Below are 25,041 nucleotides of genomic sequence, written 5' to 3'. Positions count from 1 at the left end.
AGAAGCAGAAGGAGCTGGGAACCAAGCCCAGGCACTCCAGTTATGGGATGTGGGCATCCCAAGCAGTGGCTTAACCACTGCGCCAAACACCCATCCCTGGTTCCTGTTTCTGCCTTCACTGAACCAGGGTGCACCTTTGACAGATGGCATGTGACTGCCTCATTAGCATATGGGACTCTGTGATGTCTTTGCTGTTTCTGGCAAGATCACAGAGCTGGCCAGTGGCAGCTATTATACCCCTTGGTATAATTTAATGCAGCGCTGGCACTGAGGTACAGCGGGTTAATACCTTGGCCTGAAGCGCTGGCATCCCATATGGGCACCGGTTTAAGACCCGGCTGCTCCACTTCTGATCCAGCTCTCTGCTACAGCCTGGGAAAGCAGTGGAAGATGGCCCAAGTGCTTGGGCCCCTGCACCTGGGTGGAAGACCTGGAAGAAGCTCCTGGCTCCTGGCTTTAGATCAGCACAGCTCCGGCCGTTGCACCCAATTGGGGAGAACCATCGGATGGAAGACTTCTGTCTCTCCTCTCTCTGTAGCTCTTTCAAATAAATAAATAAATCTTTTTTTTTTTTATTTGACAGAGTTAGACAGAGAGAGAGACAGAGAGAAAGGTCTTCCTTCCATTGGTTCACCCCCCAAATGGCCACTACGGCTGGTGCGTCACGCCAATCCGAAGCCAAGAACCAGGTGTTTCCTCCTGGTCTCCAATGCAGGTGCAGGGGCCCAAGCACTTGGGCCATCCTCCACTGCCTTCCCGGGCCACAGCAGAGAGCTGGACTGGAAGAGGAGCAACTGGGACTAGAACCCGGTGCTCATATTGGATGCCGGTGCCACAGGCAGAGGATTAACCAAGTGAGCCATGGCGCCAGCCCCTAAATAAATCTTTTTTTAAAAAATCATGATAGCCGGCGCCGCGGCTCACTAGGCTAATCCTCCGCCTAGCGGCACCGGCACACCGGGTTCTAGTCCCGGTTGGGGCGCTGGATTCTGTCCCGGCTGCCCCTCTTCCAGGCCAGCTCTCTGCTGTGGCCAGGGAGTGCAGTGGAGGATGGCCCAGGTGCTTGGGCCCTGCACCCCATGGGAGACCAGGAAAAGCACCTGGCTCCTGGCTCCTGCCATCGGATCAGCGCGGTGCGCCGGCTGCAGCACGCCGGCCGCGGCAGCCATTGGAGGGTGAACCAACGGCAAAGGAAGACCTTTCTCTCTGTCTCTCTCACTGTCCACTCTGCCTGTCAAAAAAAAAAAAAAAATCATGCTATATATATATATATATATACACATATATATGTAATTTAATGCACAGGTGTGTGCACCCCATCTGAAGGGATCACCAGGTCCAGTCATTGGAGGAAGAAAAAAAATTAAGATTTATTTATTTATTTATTTGAAAGGCAATTATAGAGAATGAGAGAGGTGGAGAGACAGAAATAGAGAGAGAGATGTTTCATCCATTGGTTCACTCCCCAAATGGCCTCAATGGCCAGGGTTGTCCAGGCTAAAGCCAGGAGCCAAGAACTCCATCTAAGCCTCCCACGTGGGTGGCAGAGGCTAGAGGAACTTGGGCCACCTTCTGCTGCATTCCAAGGCACATTAGCAGGGAGCTGGATCAGGAGTGGTGCAGTCGGGACTTGAACCAGCACTCACATGGGATGCGTGTGTCGCAGGTGCTGGACCAAACACAGGCCCCCGAAAAACACCTTTTGAGCATGTGTGTGAGTGCACATGAGAGCATATGAGTGCACGTGTGTGCGTGCACATGAACAGATGCATAGGAATGGGGTGGACCAGGGGAAACCTGAGACTGCAGCCCCTGGGGAGGTCCCAGGACCCCACCAGCCCTGTGTCTTGTCCAAGCTCTTCCTCCTGGAGGAGATACGAGAGCGGAAGTTCGACGGCTTTGCCCGAATCATCCAGAAGGCCTGGCGGCGCCACGTGGCAGTCCGCAAGCACGAGGAGATGCGGGAGGAAGGTGAGGGGCTTCCGGTGGGAGGCTCAGGCCCTGGACAGATGGACCCAGAAGAGCTGAGCCGTGACCCCTGCCCCCCACCCGGTGTCCCCTCAGCCTCCAACATCCTCCTCAACAAGAAAGAGCGGCGGAGAAACAGCATCAACCGCAACTTTGTCGGGGACTACTTGGGGCTGGAGGAGCGGCCAGAGCTGCGCCAGTTCCTAGGCAAGAGGGAGCGTGTGGACTTCGCCGACTCGGTCACCAAGTATGACCGCCGCTTCAAGGTGAGGCACTAGCAGGTGGACGTGTGCGAGAGCCTGGCTCCAGCCTGGTACACCATCACCTGCCCCCAGGTATACATGGACCTAGCCTAGACACACCTGCCCATACCTGCCCCCAGGTATACATGCACCTAGCCTAGACACACCTGCCCATACCTGCCCCCAGGTATACATGCACCTAGCCTAGACACACCTGTTCCATAACAGGTAGACCCACCTACCCATACCTCCCCCCAGGTATACGCGCACCTAGCCTAGACACACCTGCCCATACCTGGCCCCAGGTATACATGTACCTAGCCTAGATACAACTGTCCCATCACAGGTAGACCCACCTGCCCATACCTGCCCCCAGGTATACATGCACCTAGCCTAGACACACCTGTTCCATCACAGGTAGACCCACCTACCCATACCTGCCCCCAGGTATACATGGACCTAGCCTAGACACACCTGCCCATACCTGGCCCCAGGTATACATGTACCTAGCCTAGACACACCTGCCCATACCTGGCCCCAGGTATACATGTACCTAGCCTAGACACACCTGCCCATACCTGCCCCCAGGTATACATGCACCTAGCCTAGACACACCTGTTCCATCACAGGTAGACCCACCTACCCATACCTGCCCCCAGGTATACAGGCACCTAGCCTAGACACACCTGCCCATACCTGCCCCCAGGTATACACGCACCTAGCCTAGACACACCTGCCCATACCTGGCCCCAGGTATACATGTACCTAGCCTAGACACAACTGTCCCATCACAGGTACTCCCTAACAAGGCCCAGACATACTTGCCCAAATGTACGCAATCAGCTGTTCATCAAACCTCACCTGGCCAGATATGTCTGCCCACAATTACATTCACCTCACCCGGAAGCCTGGGCCACAGGGCCACCCTCACCTATTCTGGACAAATTTATTCGTTAGCTATACTTTCACCCACCCTAGATACACCTGTCCATTCACTATATCTTCACCTGGCCCAGCTACGCATATACAGACACACCCTCACCTGGCCCAAGCAGCCTATCCATAGGTGCATGCCCAGCAGCTCTGACCAGATGTACACTCTCAGCCCTAACATCCAGGCACCTCCACCACAGTCATCCTCTCCTGTTACAGACAGCCCTGGGCACAGGTGTTCTCTCACTGCCGAGCCTGGCCACTCTTGCCCACAGGTGCACCTGGCCTTGACCTGTACTCCCTGACCAGGTACCACACTGGACTCAAACCACATCTCAAGCCCCAGACACTATCACCTAACCCAGACACTCACCCTGCCCACAGCTTAGAGAGAGGCCAGGTCCATGGTGAGATCATCTGTACACCTTTACATGGCCTGGACACTCGCACCTGCCTTGGACACTCGCACGCCCTCACCTGATCTACACAACCTCGCATCCCAGACACCCGTGCCAAGCCTGGCCCAAGGGCCCTCAGCTGCTTTGAACAGGTCTGTGTGGCAGGTATACCTCCCCAGCTGACATGGATACCATCACCCAGGACTCCCCAACTGAACCCACACATCCCAGGTACACCCTCACCTGACTTGCAGTACCAACTCAGTTCACACATACACCTGCCCCTGACTCCCTCTCATGAACCTGGTACCCTTACCTAGCAACCTGATGCATACACCCTCACCTGAGCCCCAGACCTTTACCTGGGCTAGCTTTAGTCACGTGACTCAAGCACTGTCACCCAGGGCTCCCATCTGGACCAATCAGCAGGTGCTTCACTTACCCTGTACCTGTTCACTGGCCCAGACACCTTTCTAACCAGTATGCCCTTACCCAACTTCCTTCTATTTCTCTATTTTATAACTATTTATTTGTTTACTTGAGACGCAGAGGTGAAAGACAAAGAGAGAGCTCCCATTGGCTAGCTCATTCCCCCAAATGCCGACAACAGCCCAGGGACTAAAGCTGGCAGCCTGGAACCTAATCTGGGTCTCCTACTTGAGTGGCAGGAACCCGATCACCTGAGCCCTCACCACTTCCTCCAAGGGTCTGCATTAGCAGGAAGCTGGCATCCAGAGAGGGAGCCAGGGACAGAACCCAGGTCCCCCTGTGTGGGACACTGGCTTCTTAACCACTAAGCCGAACGCCCACCTCCCTTCGTATTGTGTGCATGACTTAACTCAAATACCTCCACCTGGAGCGTCTCTCGTTCTCTCTCTCTCTCTCTCTCTCTCTCTCTCTCTCACACACACACACACACACACACACACAAACACCTAACCACCTGGAGCATCACTCACACACACACACACACACACACCTGACCACCTGGCGCATCTCTCACACACACACACACACACACACACACACACCCCTGACCACCTGAAGCATCACTCACACACACACACACACCTGACCACCTGGAGCATCTCACACACACACATACACACACACACACATACACCTGACCACTGGGAGCATCTCTCACACACACAACACCCCTGACCACCTGCAGGATCACACACACAACACACACCTGACCACCTGGAGCATCACTCACACACTCACACACACACACACACCTGACCACCGGGAGCATCACTCTCTCTCTCACACACACACACACACACACCTGACCACCAGGAGTGTCTCATACACACACACACACCTGACCACCTGGAGCATCACTCTCTCTCTCTCTCTCTCTCTCACACACACACACACACACACACACACCTGACCACCAGGAGCATCTCTCTCTCTCTCTCTCTCTCTCTCTCTCTCTCTCTCACACACACACACACACACACACACACCTGACCACCGGGAGCATCGCGCGCGCTCTCTCTCTCTCTCTCTCACACACACACACACACACACACACCTGACCACTGGGAGCATCGCTCTCTCTCTCTCTCACACACACACACACACACACCTGACCACCGGGAGCATCTCTCTCTCTCTCTCTCTCTCTCACACACACACACACACACACACACACACCTGACCACCGGGAGCATCGCTCGCTCTCTCTCTCTCTCTCTCTCTCTCACACACACACACACCTGACCACTGGGAGGATCTCTCTCTCTCTCTCTCTCTCTCTCTCTCTCTCTCTCTCTCTCTCTCACACACACACACCCGACCACCTGGAGCATCTCACACACACACACACACACACCCCTAACCCAAACGCCTTCACCCGATCCACCAGCACCACCTCTCAGCCTGGGGCTGACTCCCTGGGCAGAGCCGCCCACACCCAGGGCCCCGGCCACCAGCCTCTGGTCTCCATGCCCGCAGCCCATCAAACGCGACTTGATCCTGACGCCCAAGGCTGTGTTCCTCATTGGGAGGGAGAAAGTGAAGAAGGGACCCGAGAAGGGCCAGGTGCGTGAGGTCCTGAAGAAAAAGCTGGAGATGCAGGCACTCCGGGGAGTCTCCCTCAGGTGAGGCCCCACGGTCACCCCCTCTGAAATCCTGACAGTCTGTCGCTACCCCTGGAGCGCTCTCTCGGCCCTACCTGTCCCACTCACCTGACCCGGAAGCGACGCCACCCCGCCCCTTACCCTCCTGCGAGACTTCACCTGGCCCTTCCCGGCTAACACCTTTCCCAGCAACCCCTCTGGGGACTCACCTGTGTCACCCACCGCTCCCTTCCGCCTCTCACCTGACCCTCCCCGGTTGCATCCCAGCCACCCTCACCTGTGGCTCGCCTCGCCTCTCCTCCCGCCCGTCCCTAGCACGCGACAGGACGATTTCTTCATCCTCCAAGAGGACGCGGCCGACAGCTTCCTGGAGAGCATCTTCAAGACCGAGCTCGTCAGCCTCCTGTGCAAGCGCTTCCAGGAGGTGGCGGGGAAGCCCCTGCCCCTCACCTTCAGCGACACGTACGCCCCAAGCCCCCCATCACCAGCACCGTCCTCAGGCTGATCGCCGCACGGCACGCACGGCACGCCCCCTCCACCCCAGGGGCCCGGGGACGGCGCCCCATCCCCTCCCGGGTCCTGGTGGGGTGGACCCGCCTGGCTCCCCCACACACAACCCCGCCAGCTTTCTCTTCTCTCCCCCAGACTACAATTCCGAGTGAAAAAAGAGGGCTGGGGCGGAGGCGGCACCCGCAGCGTCACCTTCTCCCGCGGCTCCGGCGACTTGGCGGTGCTCAAGGCCAGTGGCCGGTCCCTCACGGTCAGCGTGGGCGACGGGTTGCCCAAGAGCTCCAGTGAGTCTGCGCAAAACCAGGGACGGACCCCTCCCCCAAGAGGCGGTGCTCAGGAAGAGGCGGGCCTTGTGGGAGGCGGAGCCAGCAAGGGGACCAATCGAGGCTTTAGGGGCGGGGCAAGTAATGCTGGTCATGAGTGGATGAGAGCCATGGAGGGGGTGTGTCTAGAGAGAGTATTAAAGAGAGGTGACCAATGAGTGGAGGAGAAACGTGATGGGGCAACCCAATGTGTCAAACCAACCTATGGAATGAGGGGCATGCCCTGAAATGGGCGTGTCCAGAGGAAAGGAGGGGCGGGGCCAATCACTGGACAGAGCAAGTGTACCAATAACTAACGAAGAGTGCTGAAGGGGAACCAATGAATCTGAGGGGGCGGGGCCAGAGTGGACAGGACATTTCGGCGGGCCAAGAGGTTAGTCAGGCATCCTTTTCCTTTTCAGAGCCTACGCGGAAAGGAATGGCCCAAGGAAAACCCCACAGGTCGGGCCCGCACCCCACGCGGGCAGCCCCAGGGCCCCCCAGAGGTGAGGAGACCACCTCTCACTGAGGGTCTTCCCTTGCCTCTTGTGGGCCGAATGGCCTAAGCCGGACCCCCAGTCCATGGACCCCAACAAGCACACTTGACCACCCGTTTCTGTGCAGAACCCTCCACAGTGCCCCATCTCCCACTGGAGAACCCCTAAGCCTAGTTTGGCATTCAAAGCCCTTCGGAATCCACCCCCAGCTAACCCCTGGCCTGTTCTCTTTCCCAACCTACCCTCCTGTCTCGCAGACTGCGTCTTGTTTTGTCAACTCACCACGTTTGTTCTTATCTTTTCTATGCCAGGCTACCTTGCTAAGCTCTTATAATCCTCCAAAACCCACCCAGCAAGCACGCTCCTATAGAGGGTGCCAGGGAGTCTCCCCCTAGCCAAAAGCACCTCTGGCCCAGGGTTACGAAGTCTGGGAATTTGGAGCCCAGCCTTCCTCAAACGCTGCCTGATGAATAACCCCATCCTTGCTCCCATTGCAGGCCTGGATCGCAATGGGGTGGCCCCCTCCGCCAGAGGGGGCCCCCTGCCCATGGAGATCACATCTGGAGGAGGCTCTCAGCGGCCTCCCCGAGGCCCTCCGTCCTCAACTCTGGGGGCTAGCAGACGAACCCGAGCACGGCCACCCTCAGAACACAACACAGAATTCCTCAACGTGCCAGACCAGGGCGTGGCTGGGTAGGCGGGAAGGGAGGGCAACCCCAGGAGGTGGACAGGGGCCGGGGGAGTGTCTGGGTTTGCAATCGGCATCCCCTGTGCCCGCAGCATACAGAGGAAGCGCAGTGTGGGACAGAGGCCTGTGCCTGGCGTGGGCCGACCCAAGCCCCAGCCACGGACCCACGGCCCACGGTGCCGAGCGCTGTACCAGTACATCGGCCAAGACGTGGATGAGCTGAGCTTCAGTGTGAACGAAGTCATAGAGATCCTCATGGAAGGTGGGTGACCTGGGCCCGAGCTGGTCAGAATGCTGGTGCTGCCAGGAAGCCCCCCCCGGGGGGGGGGGGGTACACACCCTTCCATCCTTTGGGAAGAACAGAGACAACCAGCCCCTACCAGAGAAACTCTCTCCTGCTCCAGTGGCTGCATAGGCCCCATGGCCCTGGCTCTGGAGGTCCCCCTAAACCAGCTTCTAGGACTGCAATGAAGCATCTGGGGCAGCAAAGAGGTTCATGTTGGCTCCCAGTCTCAGCCTCTGGCCATGCCTTCTTATTTTCTTAAAATTAACTTATTTATTTCAAAGTCAGAATTACAGAGAGGGAGAGACACAGAGAGACAGAGAGAGATCTTCCAGCCGCTGTTTCACTCCCCAGATGGCTGCATTGGCTAGGGCTGAGCTAGGCCAAAGCCAGAAGCTTCATTCAGGTCTCCCATATGGGTGCAGGAGCCCAAGCACTTGGACTGTCCCCTGCTGCTTTTCCCAAGACATGAGCAGGGAACTGGATCGGAAGTGGAGCAGCCTGGACACGTACCGGTGCTCACATGGGATGCCGAGTCGCAGACGGTGGCTTTACCTGTTGTGCCATAAAGCCAGCCCCTGGCCATGGCCTTCTAAACTAATCCAATCTAATCAGGTCCACCCTAAACCCCAGTATTGGGTTAACTTCCACTCCTCTGTACTATTATCCGAAGACATCAGGAAACACTGCCTGAGTTCAGGGCTCAAATCTTACTTAAACCCCGGGGTCTGGCCTCCCTGAGTCACCTAGGACTTGAGCCTGGTGTTGCCCATCTGTGAAACACACAGCCATAGCAGAACCCACCACACAGACCCCTGTGCTCAGAAAGGTGTCCACCTGAACGGCCTCCTACCTTGGTCCTCTGGGCCGCCCCCTGAGAGGCTGGGACTCACCAGCCTGCTCTGCAGGTATGGGCAAGAGCCCCCTGGGGGTCAGGGAGACCTGGTCATTCCTGGGTCCACACTGCAGGGTGGGGAGGGGTCTTGAGGAGGAAGTGGGGAGGAAAGAGCAGAAGCAAAGAATGTTCTAGAAAATGTATGAGCCAATAGCTAGGAAAGGCCATGGGAAGGGTCTTTGACAGGTTCCTGGAGGGGCAGCAGTTAGGGCACTGGCTGAGATGCCCACATCCCCATATTGCAGTGCCAGGGTTCGTACTGGGCTCCAGCTTCCTGCTCATGCAACACCTGGGTCTCCCATGTGCATAGCAGGGGCCCCGGCACTTGCGCCATGTTCTGCTGCTTCTCCCAGGCCCATCAGCAGGGAGCTGGATCAGAAGTGGAGCAGCTGGGACTTGAACTGCTGACTTGAACTTCCCCCCACCGCATGCTACAGCGCCAGCCCCTCTATGGGGGCTGGATGGTTTTGGATGGTTCCTGCCTCTGGCAGGTCAAGGACATGGCGCTGTGTCAGACAGAACTGGCCTGAGGGCTTCCTGTGGGGCCGGCCTGGCAAGGCCTACCGCTCTCCTTTCTCCCACAGATCCCTCGGGCTGGTGGAAAGGCCGGCTGCACGGTCAGGAGGGCCTGTTCCCGGGAAACTATGTGGAGAAGATCTGACCTGGGGAGGGGGCTGCAGTTGCGCCCTCCCGCCTGCCCAACGTGCCTGCCTGCCAGAGAGCCGTATCGCCCTTGGCTGCCCTGGCCAAAAAGGCCAATCCTACGACCTCCAGCCCAGCTCAGGCCGTGGGGGTCACCGCTGCAGACCCCACCCCACCCCACCCCCGGGCCCTGGCATCCCTCCCTGCCCAAGTGTCGGTTTCTTCATGTGTCGAAAGAGGGTATGTGCAGCACCTACCTCCTACCTAGCTGCCTTGTGTGTACAGGCTGAGTCGTGTCCTGGGCTCTCCGCAAGATGCTGGCCAGGCACAGTCCATGGCAAGGCAGGTGTCCAGCGATGCCACTTGCCGCCTTCTCTCATCTCTAAGGCAATAAACATCGGCCAGGCGAAAGCACCGACCGTAAGGACTGTTGCTCTCACGACCTTGCAACGCAGGGGCAATGGGTGCCCCCGTTTTACAGGTGGAATAATGGAGGCTGAGAGAGGTTCAGTCACTTATCCAAGATACCACAGAGCCAAGCCGTGCCTTCATAGCAGGGGTCTTCAAAACCAATTCATGCAAAACTAGTATTATGAAAAAAATTTATGTGTGGATTTTGACTTTTTATAATTTTTTGGCACCAAAATACATTTATCTTTAAATTACATCTTCCTTGAGCTTTTTGATCTGCCCCCCTCTCACCTCACCAAAGTTTGAATTGGGTCCACTTTCCTTTCCTGAAGCCGCACGTGGCTGGGAAGACATCCCAGGGAAAGCCGCTGGGCCTCCCCACCCTTGTATTGGTCTTTACAGAAAAGCAGTCTGCTAGCCGGTGCCGCGGCTCACTAGGCTAATCCTCCGCCTTGCAGCACTGGCACACCGGGTTCTAGTCCCGGTCGGGGCGCCGGATTCTGTCCCGGTTGCTCCTCTTCCAGGCCAGCTCTCTGCTGTGGCCAGGGAGTGCAGTGGAGGATGGCCCAAGTGCTTGGGCCCTGCACCCCATGGGAGACCAGGATAAGTACCTGGCTCCTGCCATCGGATCAGCGCGGTGCGCCAGCCGCAGCGACCATTGGAGGGTGAACCAACGGCAAAAAGGAAGACCTTTCTCTCTGTCTCTCTCTCTCTCTCTCACTATCTACTCTGCCTGTCAAAAAAAAATAATAATAAAAAATAGAAAAAACTGCTGAGCCAAAGAGCTACCCTGGTGTGACATATTTTGACAGCTTCTTTCGAAGACAAACCTCAGAGTCACCCTGGCCCCACCCTCTCCTGGGCCCCACATCCTGTTGACTCTTACAAAATCCCCGTCCCTGTCCTCCCTTCCTGGAGTCTGAGTCCCCTCTGAGGTCTCACTTCCCCAGATTGCACCAAACTCTGCCGCGCACGCACGCACACACACACACACACTCCAGCATCAAAGAGATCTTTGTTTCTTAAAACACATGACTTTGTAACTGGAAGAGTGGTAATGAAATGAAAAACTTTTTCATTCAAGGCGCACAAAAGAGTGAAAAGTCACTCTCCCTCTAACGGTATTCTCTGCATATAAAAGTCATAGGTATGTATGTCTTGTTTGACTTTAAAAAAATTCTTTTTTTTTTTTTTTTTGACAGGCAGAGTGGACAGTGAGAGAGAGAGAGAGAGAAAGGTTTTCCTTTTGCCATTGGTTCACCCTCCAACGGCCGCCGTGCCCGGCGCGCTGCGGCCAGCACACCGCACTGATCCGATTGCAGGAGCCAGGTGGTTATCCTGGTCTCCCATGGGGTGCAGGGCCCAAGCACTTGGGCCATCCTCCACTGCACTCCCTGGCCACAGCAGAGAGCTGGCCTGGAAGAGGGGCAACCAGGACAGAACCGGCGCCCCGACTGGGACTAGAACCCGGTGTGCCGGCGCCGCAAGGCGGAGGATTAGCCTAGTGAGCCGCGGCGCCGGCCTCTATTTATCTTTATTTGAAAGGCAGAGAGAGAGAGATTGTTCCCCTGCTGGTTCAATCCCCAAATGCCTCCAACAGCGAGGGCTGGGCCAGGCAGAAGCAGGAGCCTGGAACTTCATCCAGGTCTCCCCGGTGGGTGGCAGGGGCCAGAGTACATTAGCCACCACCTGCTGCCTCCCAAGGTGCGCATCAGCAGGGAGCTGGATTGGACTTGGAGGCAGGACTGGAAACCAGGCACTCCGATAGGGGAAGCGGGCATCCTCACCACGCCACAACATCCTCACCTACACCTTACAACAGAGGCACAGGCACTGACAAGGCCTCCATTTGTCTTCGGCTCAGCCAGCACCTCTGGGATGGTTGAATAACGTGTTACAGAGATCTAAGCTGTACTGTCCCATCTCTCCCAGAGGGCCTCTCCTTCAAATGACCCCCACAGAGCCGATGGTAAGCCTCCTCCTGCTAAAAATTCATCAGTGGTTTCAATAACACAAACCACACCCTCTGTCTCCACTGCTCACCTGGCCCTGATGACCCATTCTGCACCGAGGCCACTTCCGGACCTCTGCACCCCGCCCTGGCCATGCACCTGCAGTGCGCTCGCCCCCCCACTGTTCCTTGGCAAAGACAAATCTGTCCCTGTTTCAGAATTCCGAAAATAGTGGGTGTTGCTGTAAGAACCCCCAAACCTGGGTCCGTTCACCCAACGCTCAGAAACCCAACCATGGACATTGGGGATTTATTTGCAAAGTGCAGAGCAAGGAGCCGGGCAGCTCTTGCTTAATTCGAGGGCTCCCGGAGGAGCTGGGATGAAGGTTCTGGTAGACTGAAATGGGGCTGACAGGTGCGTGCTCAGCTCGGTCCGTGCACCTCGCACCCTGGGGCAGTGGCGCTGGTGACCTTTTGAGTGGTCAGCGAGGTCGCGCTCCTTCGGGAATTCTCAGGGTGGCCAAGTGGGATTCAGCAAGTCGGGGGGGGGGCGGTCACGGGGAGCTGGGGACCTGGAGTCTCCCCGCCTGGACCTGGAATTCCTCTACACGAATCCCTCTGGACAGTACTGGCCAATAGGGCTTTATCTACCAGAGCAGCAAGTGCCTCCGTGGGTCTGGTGATCAGATCCCTGCAGCGGCCCCCTAGGGGCCTCACCTCCGGGACCTCGGCACCTGGACCAAGACTAGCCTGAAGACGGGCACTTAAGCCACCAGCTCAGCGGACCCCTTCCAATTGCCAATTTCCCCGCAAGGAGGTGGCTCAATCCAGGAGAACCGCACTTTGCCGCCTTTGGAGGGTGGGTGGCGGGACGGGCCCGAAAGGATGTCCATTTTGCGCCGACGACACGGAGACCAGGAGGGACCCCCTCATCCCGATCGCCGGTTCTCCGCAAGGCGCCAACCGCGCTCGCCCACAGCGGCGACCTCGCGGCTGCCCAGGGTGAGCCCATCTCAGGCCCCGCCCCTCGCGGGGCGCCTCGCGCAGGCTCCGCTCCCCCGCTCTCGCGAGAGCTGGGATTCGGAAAATGGCGCCGACGTGAGCTCGAGGCCGCAGCGCCGAGGAAGTCGCTGCCTCCTCAGCCCGAGCCGCCGGAACCGCGAAAACGAGAGGCCGAGCCAGGTTGAGGATGGTGAGCGCGGCGCCGGGGGCGCGGGCGCGGCGGAGCAGCGGGAACCGACAGGGAGCGTCCCTGCCAAGCACACACCCTCCGACCGACCCCGCCCCCACATCCGGGCACCAGCCCGCAGCTGGCTGTCACTCGGCAATCGCCCTACCCCTACTTCCGGGCCTGGTTTCGACACGGCCACGCCCACAGGGCTCGGGCTCCGCCCCTCTACTAGGCATATCCGGGCCCTCAGCTGCTCCACGTCCGTCTATGCAGCCCGAGGTTGGCGGGGCCTGTCTCCATCCTCAAACAATCCGCTTCTGGCCTCTCCAGCATCTTGCCTAGGGTTGTCCAGTCCAGAACCCCGCCTTCAAAGCCGCGGCCCCACCCCCTCCTGGGCCACGCCCTTTCCCTGCCTTAGGAATTGGGGATGTGTCTCATGGGCACAATTACCCCCACCCTGTCTTGTAGGTGCCTCCTTAGAATGGGGGTGCCAGGGTGACTTCTAGGTGGGGAAGGGGGTTCCAGAAATGTCCGGGCCTCGTGGGACAGGTTCCCTGGGGCGCACAGGAGCTCCCTCCCCCTCTTCCTTCCACCAGGAGGAGGAACCGTCGGGGCCCGGCCCGGACATACCGGCCACTGCAGAGCCCAGCTCCAGTGACACCGACAAGGAGGTGTTGGCCCCGGTGGTGGCAGCCACTGCCTCCACCTCCATGGAGGAGGCGCCGGGCCCCGACCGGGCAGCTACGCCCCCAGTGTGGCCCGCAGGGACACAGCAGGGTGCCTCCCCAGCCTCAGAGCCTGGACCCAGCCCTGGTCCAGCCGGCACAGCCCCGGGGACCAGTGAGGAGCTGCGGCCTCCCAGACGACGCCCAGCACCAGGTGACCTGTGATGGGGCCTTCTGGGAAGCCACGGGCCTGGGAACCACTGGAGTGAGGAATGCAGACGTGGGACGTTGGGGTCCAGCTGGTCTGCCCGAGGGATGCTTTTGCCCATGGACCAAGCACCAGCCAGGCCGTGTACCCTCTGGCGGCCCAGTATGGTGGAGGGGCGGGGCGGTGGGGTGGCTGGTGGTGTCCCTGGGAAAGGGACCGCTGACCACCCAGTCCTGTCATCCTGCAGGGAAGCAGATACCCTGCTCGAGCCCTGGCTGCTGCCTCAGTTTCCCCAGCGTTCGGGACCTGGCACAGCATCTTCGTACGCACTGCCCCCCCCCACAGTCCTTGGAAGGTAGGGCCAGGGTAGGTGCTCAGGAGGCCGGCAGGGCCCACCCCTCCGGGGGGCCAGCCTCAGCCACCCCTCTGCCCTCCGTCCCTCCAGGCAAGCTCTTCCGCTGCTCTGCCCCGAGCTGCACCGAGAGCTTCCCCAGCATGCAGGAGCTGGTGGCGCACAGCAAGCTGCACTACAAGCCCAACCGCTACTTCAAGTGAGAGCCTCACCCAGCCCGGGGTCGAGGGCCAGGCCCCTCGCCCTCCCCGCTTAGTGCCAAGGTGGAGGAGATGGGCGTGGCCTCGGGCGAGTCCCGCCCGTCTGAGCTGCCCATGAGAGAGAAAGGGCGGAGCATGCGTGGTTGGAAAACGCACCCCCTAACTTAAAATTGAGACCTCCTTCCGCGTGTTGCCAGGGCTCCAAGTCTGGAGGGGTCGCGGCTGTCGTGGGCGGGAGGTGCTTGGCGAAGCCCGGCGCCTGCAAGTGGGGGCCCTTCGCACGCTCCCAGAGCGAGTCCCCGGGTGGCACAGGGTGGCACACACGCACCTTATCACCGCAGGTGCGAAAACTGCCTCCTGCGCTTCCGCACGCACCGCTCGCTCTTCAAGCACCTGCATGTCTGCGCAGAGCATGCGCAGAGCCCCGCCCCGCCGCCGCCCCCGGCCCTGGACAAGGAGCCCCCAGCGCCTGAGCGGCCCCAGGAGCCTGACCCCGCGTCGGCGCCGGGCCTGCAGTTCCCGCTGCTCGAGCCCTTCACGACCCCCGCCCCGGCCCCCAGCGGGCCTTTCCTACCCTACTTGAACCCCGCGCCCTTCGGCCTAAGCCCCCCACGCCTGCGCCCCTTCCTGGCTGCGGCGCCCGGGCCACCGGCCTCCAGCGCTGCCGTCTGGAAAAAGAGCCAAGGTGAGTGTCGGGGGCGCGGCCTCCTGCAGGGAGCGGCGGGCTGGACTCCCCCTGACTGGACCTGACCCGCCCCTTTATCGCAGGTGCTGGCGGCAGCCCCCGAAGACCCCAGGGCGGCTCCGATGCGCCCTCAGGTGCGTGCAGGTGACCACCAGGGAGGGTTGGCGGGGCTTTCCTTCCTGCGCCCTGCAGGGGCAGTGCAAACTGGCAGGCATCTGTGCCCGTCCCGTTCCCAGGTGGCTAAAAAATGCCACCCCGAAATACAGGATTTTGCCTTAAAAACCACTGGCACCTGCGCCTTCCTCTGCGCCGGCGTTCCCGTGTGAAACTCGCGCCCGCCCAATCACCGTGGAGCGCTCCTTTCCCCACCTGCGAGGGTTCGTGGGCGCAGGGGCCGCGGATAAGCCGAGTTTACGGCGGTGATGACGGGCGGGAGAAACGGATCCAGCTAGGCCTGGCCGCCTGCGCACGGGAGCTGATGGGGAAGCGAGGAAAAGTCCAAGCCGCCGCCCGCGTCCGCCGCCCCCGGGCTAGGGTCGCGGGACTGATAGGGTCCCGCCTGCCTGCCCGCAGGGCACGCGGCTCCGGGCCGCATCGTGTGGGAGCACACGCGCGGCCGCTACTCATGCATGCAGTGCGCCTTCTCCACGGCCTCGCGGTCTGCCATGACCCTGCACCTGGAGGACCACCGCCCTGGCGCCCCCGCGGCCCAGGCGTCCGGGCCGCGCCCCGACGCCTCAGCGGGTAAGGCCAGGGGACAGCGCCGCTGCAGAGGGCGGGGGGCACAGGGGTGAGGCGAAGCCGAGGCTCACGCGCTTCCTTCTCCCCTTTCCCCCCCACCCCAGACCCGGCCCCGCTTGCACCCAGTGCGTCGCCGCTGCTGTCAGAGGGGGAGCTGCCAGTCTTCTCGCCTCTTTGATCCGGGCTGAGATGGGGGGCGGGCGGCGGAGTTGAAGAGTTTTGTGATTTGAGGTGGGGGACAATAAAAGAGGCGCGATAAGCCAGCCTGTGCTGTGTCTGGGTCCCTTGCCCTCTAGTGCACACGGGGCCAAAGCCCAGCAGCCCAAGAGCTCCCCCCCCCCCATCAGCTCACGCCGGTCGCACAGAAACAGGGCCTGTCCCTCAGCCAAGCCATGTCGCATGTTCCCTGTCGCCTCTGTCCTGGGACCTGGGACCCAGGTCTCCAGTGCACTGCCACCCTATCCCTGGGTGGGGTCGAATTCTCAAGTTGTTGGGAGTGGGGAACCGGCATTTGGCAAAGCAGTGAAGTTCCCCACCTCCCTTGTAGGAGTGTCTGGGTCCCAGCTCTGCTGCTCACCGCAGCTCCCGGGAGGCAGTCCGAGCTCACCTGCTCGGGTCCCCACCACCCACAAGGGAGACCTAGATGGAGTTCCCCGTTCCTGGCTTCAGGAACTGCAGGCATTTGGGAAGTGCGAACCCCCAGATGGGGCATAGCTCTTCTCTCCCCCCCACTCGATCTCTCTGCCTTCCAAAGAAATTAATATTTTAACATTTCTGGGGCATCCGTGGGGGTGGGGGCTGTCTGCAGTGCTGGGGTCCCAGGCGACCCTCCTTGCTGCCTGGGCTCCCGCTTCATGGACGCCCGGTCTGAGTCCACCTCTACCCCATCCATTTTGAGAAGTCACACTGGGGTCATCCTGTTACCGCAACCCAGAGCGTCTTTCCCCTATGGCACTGCACCGGGTCAGGGCCTGGCTGCCCTGTCCTTACCCCTCCCCGCTCATGCCGGACCTCTGCCTGCTCCCCTGCAAGCCTGAATGCCCCCCGGTCCCCTGCAGTCCCGCGCCCCCCAACCCTCCCTCTGGACAAAGCTGTGACCTTTGTCAGAGAGGGGCTCCGAGAGCATCAGGACCCGAAGCAGAGTCCTCCTAAGTGGGGTTTGAGTTCCGCCCGGCAGGGGGCGCCCGGGAGTGTCTGAGGGGCGAACCCGTGAGTCTGGCGACCTGTCAGGCGCCCACCTGCGCAGGTGCAGAAGCAAGTGGGCCCGAGATCGGAGGCTCCCACTGACCACGGTGAGCCGCAGCAGGCGTTTTGGCCTGGGTTGAGGCACGGCCAGATGCCCGTGCAGCAGCCGGCAGTGCCCACACCAGCGGGTTACCCTGACCGCGGATCCTGGCCCGAGCACCCGCATCCCGGGCTCCCGACTTCTCGTGCTCAGCCCTCCCACGCCGCAGATTCCCACAGCGGCGCGCTGAGGACTCCCACTCCCCCAAGGCGGACCCTGGCCCAAGCTCAGTTCTTCCAGCTTCTGGTTCTGCGGCTCCGCGTAAAGGCACCAAAAACACAAAGGGGAATGTGGTGGACGCGCCCCCTGGCGGCTGGCGGCCGCCCCTGCAGACGGCGCAGGGCTCCATGCCTGCTTCCTGGGCATCCAAACTGCGCTGCTCTGTGCTGGGGGCGTCCACATGGATCCTGGGGAGTCAGCTGGCAGTCAGGCGTTTAGCCTGCCATCACTGAGCGCCTACTGTATGCTCCTGACCATTACCAGACCTCCTGAGAATCCAGTTCCCAGGGGAACCCACATCTGGGAACTGTGACCCAGCCACGGGCCCCCGAGTGGCTGTTTAGCTGCGCACTGCAATCTCCCAATGCGGTTTCTAACAACCCCGGTCCAGGCCCCGCCCCAGACCAGAAACTGGAAGTTCTGCTGTTTCCTAAGCTGCGCAGGCGATTTCCACGCATGACCACACAGGATCCAGGAGGGTGCTTTCCAGCCTTCCTCCCCGGGACAGGGCCCAGGTTCCTCCAGCCTCCCAGGGGCCGTCCTACCTTGCTTTCCTCCCAATTACTGCCTTCTGGATCCTTCCTTCTGCATTACCTTCCATCTCAGGGAACTTGGAATGTCCCTGCTCCCCCATGGGCGAGTTCTTGGACATCATGGCCCCGCCCCACCCCCAACACACACCCCTAAATCTGCGGTCCCCCAGCCGCCAGCCCAGCAAATCTGTCCCAAGAACAGGGAAGTTCTTGGCTTGCAAAGATGTGTTGAAAAGAGGAAGGTGTATTAGGCAAGACGAGCAGGCAGCTGAGGCCTCACCCATCATACAGGGACCATCCCCCTCCTCACTGGATGCCCCGACCCCTGGCCTTCCGGCCTCAGCTGGCCTGGGGGCAGCAAGTCCCCAGGAGCTCCCACTGGAAGCAAGGAGGCAGCAGAAAGACCAGGGACAGAACGTTCCAGTTGGCGGACATGCCAGTTACCCTGACCTGATCATCGCACATTGCACACGTGGATTGAGACACCACGTACTACCCCACAGATATGTGCAATCATGTGCCAATTAAAAATGTAAAACAGAATCGGGCATTTGGGCCCGCATCCCCCGTGGCAGTGCCTGGGTTCGAGTCCCAGCTCTGCTCCCAATTCCAGCTCCCTGCTAATGCACACCCTGGGAAGTACCTGGGTCTCTGCCACTCCCATGGGAGACCCGGATGGAGTTCCTGGCTCCTGGCTTTGGCCTGGCTGTTGCTTGCATTTGGAGAGTGAACAGGTGAATGAAAGATCCCTGTCTCTCTGTCATTCTGCTTTTAAAGTAAAAATGAAAATAAAGAGGACTGTGATATGAATGTGCTGATTCCATGCACTGAGCAAGGAGGTCAGGGTGGCTGGGGACAGGCCGGGCGGGGCCGTCTCCGCCTCCTTTCCTTCTTCCTCTGCCCTCCCCACCTTGTGTGCTGGCCTGGGGAGCAGAAGCCACAGGCACTTCCTGAAGGCAGCAGCCTGGTGCCCCGGCCCATCACCAGCCTGCAGACATGGTGAGTCCCCCAGCCCCGGGGCAGAGGCTGGGGAGGAAGGGGCACAGCAGGTGGAAACTGGAGGCAGGGGTTCCAAGAGCAGAGACGCGAAGCGGGTGCTAGGGAAAGAGGTCGGGGGACACAGGAATAGTCGGGCGGGGAGCCCCCGAGACAGGAGCCCGGGCTGCGGCTGTGACTTCAGGGCGGCAGCCGGCCTTTCCCCAGCTCAGCCTCAGTTGACAACATGGGAACAGGCAGCGACAGAGGGAGCAGAGCTTCCTGTGGGGTGACTAAGCGGGTCAGGCACCCCCACTCCTCCCCGCTTCTGCCGACCCTGACTCGGGGAGCCCTGTGGTCACCAGCAGGCCTTGACTTAAGCCCCCAGGCAGGACTCACTTTTCCCAGGGACACGCCTGATCCCGAGTGAGGCAAACCAGGCCAGTTACTGCCCTTCCTCTCCCCACTGCTTTGGCCCGGAGGGAAGCCAGCCTCCGAGGCCTAGTTCTGTGAGCCCAGGTGTGGGGTCATCTGAGAGGGTCCCCGGGGCATCCGAGACGACCCCAGGTGGTGGGAGTCCTGTGGACAACGAGCATCCCTTGGACGCCCGTAGGTGTGACCGGAGTGTGCCTGTGTTTGTGGCTGAGTTCCCACCACAGCCCCAGGGACTGGCCCTGCGGACACCCTGAGGATGCTCAGGTCCCTTCTATAGACGGCATGGGGTTTGCACAGAAGCCATGCGCACCCATGCACCCACGTAGCAGAATATCTACTGGGCTGTGAACGCCTAGTGAGCGGCCATGCTGTGCTGCTAAGCACAGCGGCCAAAACTTTGTGGGGGTGGGCGGGCAGGGCTCGGATTCCAGCAGCTGCACGCGCACAGCGCACAGCCCGTGGACATCCTTGTGGAGGAAAACTGGCCGGGGATGCTGGGGGGAGGGTCTGGCGCTGCAGGCCAGGAAAGATCCTGGCAGTGGGGACAGTTCCTCCCGCCATCCATGGTGAAAGCGGTGAGAAGTGGTTAGCTACGGGATGTATTTCAAAACTGGAACAGAAGGGACTGGGCCCGCGGGGGGTGAAGGACTAGGGGGTCCAGGAGGATGCTCTGAAGGCACCTCCCACCTGCTGGAGGTGAGTGGGGGCAGGCCCAGTGCCTAGGTGCACCAGTCAGTAGGGTGTGGTTGGTCTCCAGGAGCCTGGGGGGAGGGGGCGATCTCAGCCCAAATGGACAATAGAGCCAGGGCCAAGGACAGTAGTGTGGGGGTGGGGCTGCGTGCCCCTGACCTTTAACTCTTCCTTGGGTGCCCACCTCGGCCTGACTGGCCTCATGGCCCCCAGGGGAGCCAGCAGGACTTCCGCAGCCTCCAAGCCAGGTTCCAGGCCTCTCAGCCCCAGCCCAGTGAACACCCCAGAAAACCGCCGAAGCCTGACTTCAACAAACTGAAGAAGTTTCCACCGCCTGAGCCAAGCGAGCATCCCAGGAAACCCCCGCAGCCCAAGTTCGCCAACCCCCCCAGGAAGCCCCCGCAGCCTGAGTTCGCAGACCCCCCCAGGAAGCCCCCGCAGCCCGAGTTCGCAGACCCCCCCAGAAAGCCCCCACAGCCCGAGTTCGCAGACCCCCCCAGGAAGCCCCCACAGCCCGAGTTCGCAGACCCCCCCAGGAAGCCCCCGCAGCCCGAGTTCGCAGACCCCCCCAGGAAGCCCCCGCAGCCCGAGTTCGCAGACCCCCCTAGGAAGCCCCCGCAGCCCGAGTTCAGTGATGTCTCCAAGAATTTCTCACAGCTAGACAGGAAGTCCCCGCAGCCCAAGGTCGGTGAGAGCCCTCTGAAGTCCTCCCAGCCGCAGCCCATCAACCCTGCCAGGCCCCTCTCAGAACCCAAATTCAGCACCTTTCCCAAGAAGCCCCCGCAGCCTCAGGTCACCAGCCTCCCTCCAAAGCAGCCGCCGCAGCCCGAGGTCAGTGGTGTTCTTCAGACGCAGGAGGCCCAAGAGCCCCGGCCCCGCTCCCCGCGGCCAGACTTCTTCACGTTTCCCAAGAAGCCCTTGCAGCCTGGGCTTGGGGACCTCTCCAGGACATCGTCGGAGCCCGAGGTCAGCGTGCTGCCCAAGAGGCCGCAGCAGCCCGAGCTCAGAGTGCCTTCCACAAAGCCCCCGCAGCCCAGGCTGGACAGCCTCTCCAGGACATCCTCGGAACCCGAGTTCTGCTCGCTGCCCAGGAAGTGTCTGCACCCACCACGGCCAGGGGGCCCCCGCAAGCTCTCCCAGCCGGAGCCCAGCGCTGCGTCCAGGCAGCACCTGCAGCCCGACTTCCTCACTGCACTCCCCAGGAAGCCTGCGCTCCCAGGCTCCGTCTCCGAGAGCTCGCTGCCCACGGCCATTGCTGGCTCCTGTCCCCAGTTCCCGCTCAGCAGCCCTGGGCTTGGAGTCCCTGGGATACCCCGCTGGGGGTCTGGAGACCTCGCTCACAAGGGAGGGTCAAGGTCAGGCCTCAGGGCCAGCCACCCACCCCGGAGGAGGCCTCTGCCTCCTGCCAGCAGCCTGGGACCCCCTCCAGCCAAGCCCCCGCTGCCCCCAGGCCCGATGGACATCCAGAGCTTTCGGAGACCATCAGTTGCAGCCACAGGTGGGTGAGGGTGGGCAGCCCCAGCAGAGGGGCTGAGGGTCCCAGGCAGCTCCTCCTCCCTCCTGCACCCTCTCTCCCACAGATCTCCAGAGGACAGGCTCTCCTGCTGGGACCCGTTTCCGGGCAGACACCAAGCTGTAAGTGTGGGGAAGGGCCCAGGTGCGGGCTGCAAGGCTGGAGCAGGTCCTCAGCCCAGCTGCCCATCCATCCCTGCAGGGAGCCCGAGTACATCTACGAGCTTTACGACAACGTGGAGCCTGCCGACCTCACCGGCCCGGGCCCCAGGTCAAACCACAGGCCAGACACACCAGCTGCTGGTGAGTGGGACCTGTGTGAGGAAGGGAAGCCTGGGGACAACAGGCAGGGGGTGGCCCGGGTGGCGCAGGAGCCGGGATGGCAGCAGAACGAAGCAAACGGGACCTGGTGGCGACTCAGGCAAGGCACGGGTGGGTCCCTGCGTGCAGTGGGAACACGCTGGGCTGGGGACAGCAGGCGTTCCTGAGATGCCTGTGGGGATGTCCAGGCGGGACAGGGGCTGAAGGCAGGTGGGGCTGTGGTGGGCCCAGTATGCAGGCTGCTCTCACCGCTCTCTGGCCAGGCCCCTGGGCGCTCCTGCCTTCCTGGGGTTCTCTCTCTTCCAAGTCTCTGCTCACACAGGCACAACCCCACGTCAAGGCCGCATCATAGAAGTGCATGTCTGGGAATGTGGCAAGTGCCTGGCCATGGGCCACCCAGCTGGGGCAGATATGGCGTGGGGAAAGGCTTCCTGCCGGGGAATCACCAGGCAGAAGAGGCCCTGGCAGGGAACCTGGGCCCCTTCTGCTCCACCGGGTTAGCACATAGCTTCCTGGCAGCACCCCTGCTGCCTCCTCGCCGGGGGGAGTCTCTGTGGCTTGGGTCTGGGGGCTGCAGACTGCAGTCATGGCCTGCCTCAGGCCCACACCACCTCCTTCCCAACCCCACAGTACCCCATGCTCCTGCCCTTTCTCCCCACTCCCATCAAACACCACACTTGCCTGGGTCTTGGCTCGTGGCGCTGCCCGGGCCTCGCTGTGGGCACACAGTCTCAAAGCCTGCTCTGCCCTCTGCCATGTCCATCCTTCCCCTGGCACGTGGGGCCAGGACCCCCAGCCTCCCCTCAACCCCCAGCACTCAGCAGTTCCAGCAGGGACTGAGCAGGCCGCTCAGGTCTGTCCTGCAGTGCAGACCCGGGGGCAGCTCTTCGCTGCGTGCATGGGTTCTGCAGGGCCCTTGGGGTGCCTGGGTGACCACCCACACAACAGGGCCAGCTGAGGCAAGAGCAGTGGAGGAACTGTGCGCTCTGGGTGGGACCCTGGACAGGCCAAGCTCAGCATCTTGGATGACAGGTGCCCGCAGTGAGCTCCTGGACAGGAGGGACCGTGGGCCTCGAGTGTCCAGAGTTGATGCTTCATCAGGCAGAGGGGACAAGCTGGGGCTCCAGGAGCCGGATCCTTCACCTACTTGGGGTTCCTGAGGCTCTTGTTGGAAGCCTGGCCATTCGCCAGGAAGTAGCACAGGTGGGCCCTCCGTCAGACCTCGCCCCATCTCATCAGCCAGGCCAGTCCAAGAATTTTTTTTTTTTTTTTGACAGGCAGAGTGGACAGTGAGAGAGAGAGACAGAGAGAAAGGTCTTCCTTTGCCGTTGGTTCACCCTCCAATGGCCGCCGCGGCCGGCGCGCTGCGGCCGGCGCACCGCGCTGATCCGATGGCAGGAGCCAGGAGCCAGGTGCTTTTCCTGGTCTCCCATGGGGTGCAGGGCCCAAGCACCTGGGCCATCCTCCACTGCACTCCCTGGCCACAGCAGAGAGCTGGCCATGGAAGAGGGGCAACCGGGACAGAATCCGGCGCCCCGACCGGGACTAGAACCCGGTGTGCCGGCGCCGCTAGGCGGAGGATTAGCCTAGTGAGCCGCGGCACCGGCCAGTCCAAGAATTTTGACAGCCCCTCCTCAGAGGGGACTTGGCCGGCCTTCAGGGAGTGCTTGCCTTTGCCTTAGTTTTTGAACCAAATCTTAAAATTCCCAGAATCCAACCTGCCCTAGGAGGCAGGAGCAAAATGGTTTCAAATGCTGACAATAAAGCCTGCCTCTACCACTGACTGGAGAGCTGGGTGCTCTTGGGCCACCTGAGCCCTCTGAGGCCTTATTTCATCGCTGTGGAGCTGGGAAGGACAGCGGTGCCCACTGGCGTAAGTAAGAAGGCTTCAAGGGCTTGGGAGTTAAGGGGTGCTGCAGCCATCGCCACGGCTGGCGTACAGCAGGTGCAGAGGCAAAGGCAGGCAATCGGCGGACAGGTACCTCCAGAAAGGCCTGGGGAGAAGGGGGGCAGGGCCCTGGCAGGGCAGGGGCACGGTCCGAGAACGGGCACTAGGGTAGACACAGGCTGAGCTCAAGGCCCCTGCCCCGCGTTCCCACTGCCCCTAGGTGACACGTCACCCACTCAGACTGCTGCCAGGAGGCCACCTGCAGACGGAGCGCTCAGGTACCATGGGCCAGGGGCCAGGATGGGATGGGCAGAAGGCAGGGACACACCTTGCTCATAAGCACCCCCATTTCTTGACGGTTTCAGGAAGGAGAGGGCCCCCCAGTCACATCCGTCACTGCCCACGGACCCAAAGCTGCTAAAGCAGATCAGGAAGGCCGAGAAAGCCGAGAGGGAGTTCCGGAAGAAGTTCAAGGTGTGTCTGAGGGCTGGGAGTCGGGCCCCAGGAATCCCTCCTCGGAGAGAGGTGGGGAGCCGCCTGGGCAGCAGCTCTCACGCCTGCCCCACCTCCCCACCCCAGTTTGAAGGGGAGATTGTGGTTCACACAAGGATGATGATAGACCCCAATGCGAAGACCCGGCGTGGTGGGGGCAGACACCTGGGGATCCGGCGCGGGGAGATCCTGGAGGTGATCGAGTTCACCAGCCAGGAAGAGATGCTGTGCCGGGACCCCAAGGGCAAGTGTGAGTGAGCCAGGCCCTGTGTCTGGGAGGGAGGCCACCCCTGGGGCCGAGGACCCACTGAGCCTACTCATTCTCTCTGCAGATGGCTACGTGCCCAGAACCGCTCTGCTGCCCCTGTGAGTGCTGGCCCTGACTGGGGAGGGGGCTGGGTGTGCAGGGAGGACAACAGGCCGGGGGCCCCTGCTGACCCCACTATGCTCTCTGCCAGGGAAACGGAGGTGTATGACGACGTCGGCGTCTGGGGTAGGTAGACACTCGCTCGGGGTGGCTGGAAGGGACCAGTGACTCTGGGGCAGCGCCTGCTATCGAGCCTCTTGGGGAGGGGTCACTGGATCACACTTCCTCACAGACCCTCTGGAGAGCCAGCCATTCCTCCGGGGACAGTAAAGCCGACTGGTGTGGACACCTAGGACAGGCCACCAGCCTAGCCACCCACTCAGAAGCCCTGAACCTTGCCTCAACAGACGTCCGCCCACATAAAGCCCCTCTCCACAGCACCCCTGCGTGTCCTGTCTTTTGTTTCCCTCTGGACTGGCACTCAGTGGAGCACAGGCACAGGGTGACGGGGTCTCAGTCTCAGGGACAGAGGTGAGAGGGCAAGAGGTGGGG

The 25,041-nt window shown here is 61.0% G+C and overlaps 3 protein-coding genes across 5 annotated transcripts in view; all 3 read left to right on the top strand.

The window, feature by feature from the left end:
* The window catches only part of MYO1F (myosin IF), a 30,806-nt gene extending 20,165 nt beyond the window's left edge, over nucleotides 1-10,641 (top strand). For both annotated transcript variants that reach the window (XM_008249129.4, XM_070067553.1), the window contains exons 20-28: nucleotides 1,857-1,971; nucleotides 2,065-2,234; nucleotides 5,507-5,652; nucleotides 5,947-6,093; nucleotides 6,277-6,425; nucleotides 6,866-6,949; nucleotides 7,438-7,633; nucleotides 7,721-7,890; nucleotides 9,391-10,641. In XM_008249129.4, the coding sequence (XP_008247351.2) occupies nucleotides 1,857-1,971; nucleotides 2,065-2,234; nucleotides 5,507-5,652; nucleotides 5,947-6,093; nucleotides 6,277-6,425; nucleotides 6,866-6,949; nucleotides 7,438-7,633; nucleotides 7,721-7,890; nucleotides 9,391-9,467 (1,254 nt within the window). In that variant the 3' untranslated portion in view covers nucleotides 9,468-10,641. The remainder of the gene's footprint in view (nucleotides 1-1,856; nucleotides 1,972-2,064; nucleotides 2,235-5,506; nucleotides 5,653-5,946; nucleotides 6,094-6,276; nucleotides 6,426-6,865; nucleotides 6,950-7,437; nucleotides 7,634-7,720; nucleotides 7,891-9,390) is intronic.
* Nucleotides 10,642-12,874: 2,233 nt separating this feature from the next.
* Nucleotides 12,875-16,095, top strand: ZNF414 (zinc finger protein 414). 2 transcript variants are annotated; one of them, XM_070067547.1, is made up of 8 exons: nucleotides 12,875-13,002; nucleotides 13,578-13,860; nucleotides 14,102-14,209; nucleotides 14,300-14,405; nucleotides 14,748-15,091; nucleotides 15,175-15,225; nucleotides 15,665-15,835; nucleotides 15,937-16,095. In XM_070067547.1, exons 1-8 carry the CDS (start codon nucleotides 13,000-13,002, stop codon nucleotides 16,008-16,010), a joined length of 1,140 nt encoding a protein of 379 aa, XP_069923648.1. In that variant the 5' UTR covers nucleotides 12,875-12,999; the 3' UTR covers nucleotides 16,011-16,095. The 2 variants fall into 2 exon arrangements, with proteins under 2 accessions (XP_069923648.1, XP_051691458.2); XM_051835498.2 differs by lacking the exon at nucleotides 12,875-13,002 and adding an exon at nucleotides 13,009-13,260.
* Nucleotides 16,096-16,238: 143 nt separating this feature from the next.
* PRAM1 (PML-RARA regulated adaptor molecule 1) lies at nucleotides 16,239-24,929 on the top strand. The gene is made up of 10 exons (XM_008249132.4): nucleotides 16,239-18,868; nucleotides 20,183-21,467; nucleotides 21,550-21,604; nucleotides 21,684-21,784; nucleotides 23,911-23,968; nucleotides 24,056-24,164; nucleotides 24,270-24,432; nucleotides 24,515-24,548; nucleotides 24,641-24,675; nucleotides 24,782-24,929. The coding sequence occupies exons 1-10, from the start codon at nucleotides 18,866-18,868 to the stop codon at nucleotides 24,817-24,819; spliced, it is 1,881 nt and encodes a 626-aa protein (XP_008247354.1). The 5' UTR covers nucleotides 16,239-18,865; the 3' UTR covers nucleotides 24,820-24,929.
* Nucleotides 24,930-25,041: the final 112 nt, after the last annotated feature.

The sequence above is a fragment of the Oryctolagus cuniculus genome (genome assembly GCF_964237555.1).
Source record: "Oryctolagus cuniculus chromosome 16 unlocalized genomic scaffold, mOryCun1.1 SUPER_16_unloc_1, whole genome shotgun sequence".
Lineage (NCBI taxonomy): Eukaryota > Metazoa > Chordata > Mammalia > Lagomorpha > Leporidae > Oryctolagus > Oryctolagus cuniculus.
Note: the sequence above shows the minus strand (reverse complement) of the source record. Positions and strands in the feature narration are given on the sequence as shown.

Bases quoted from the DNA above. Each gene is read 5' to 3' on its own strand.
- PRAM1 (XM_008249132.4), top strand. The intron at 21,468-21,549 runs GTGGGTGAGGGT...TCTCTCCCACAG, and splicing joins ACCATCAGTTGCAGCCACAG to ATCTCCAGAGGACAGGCTCT. The intron at 23,969-24,055 runs GTACCATGGGCC...TGACGGTTTCAG, and splicing joins CCTGCAGACGGAGCGCTCAG to GAAGGAGAGGGCCCCCCAGT.
- ZNF414 (XM_051835498.2), top strand. The intron at 15,092-15,174 runs GTGAGTGTCGGG...CCTTTATCGCAG, and splicing joins CGTCTGGAAAAAGAGCCAAG to GTGCTGGCGGCAGCCCCCGA. The intron at 15,226-15,664 runs GTGCGTGCAGGT...GCCTGCCCGCAG, and splicing joins CGGCTCCGATGCGCCCTCAG to GGCACGCGGCTCCGGGCCGC.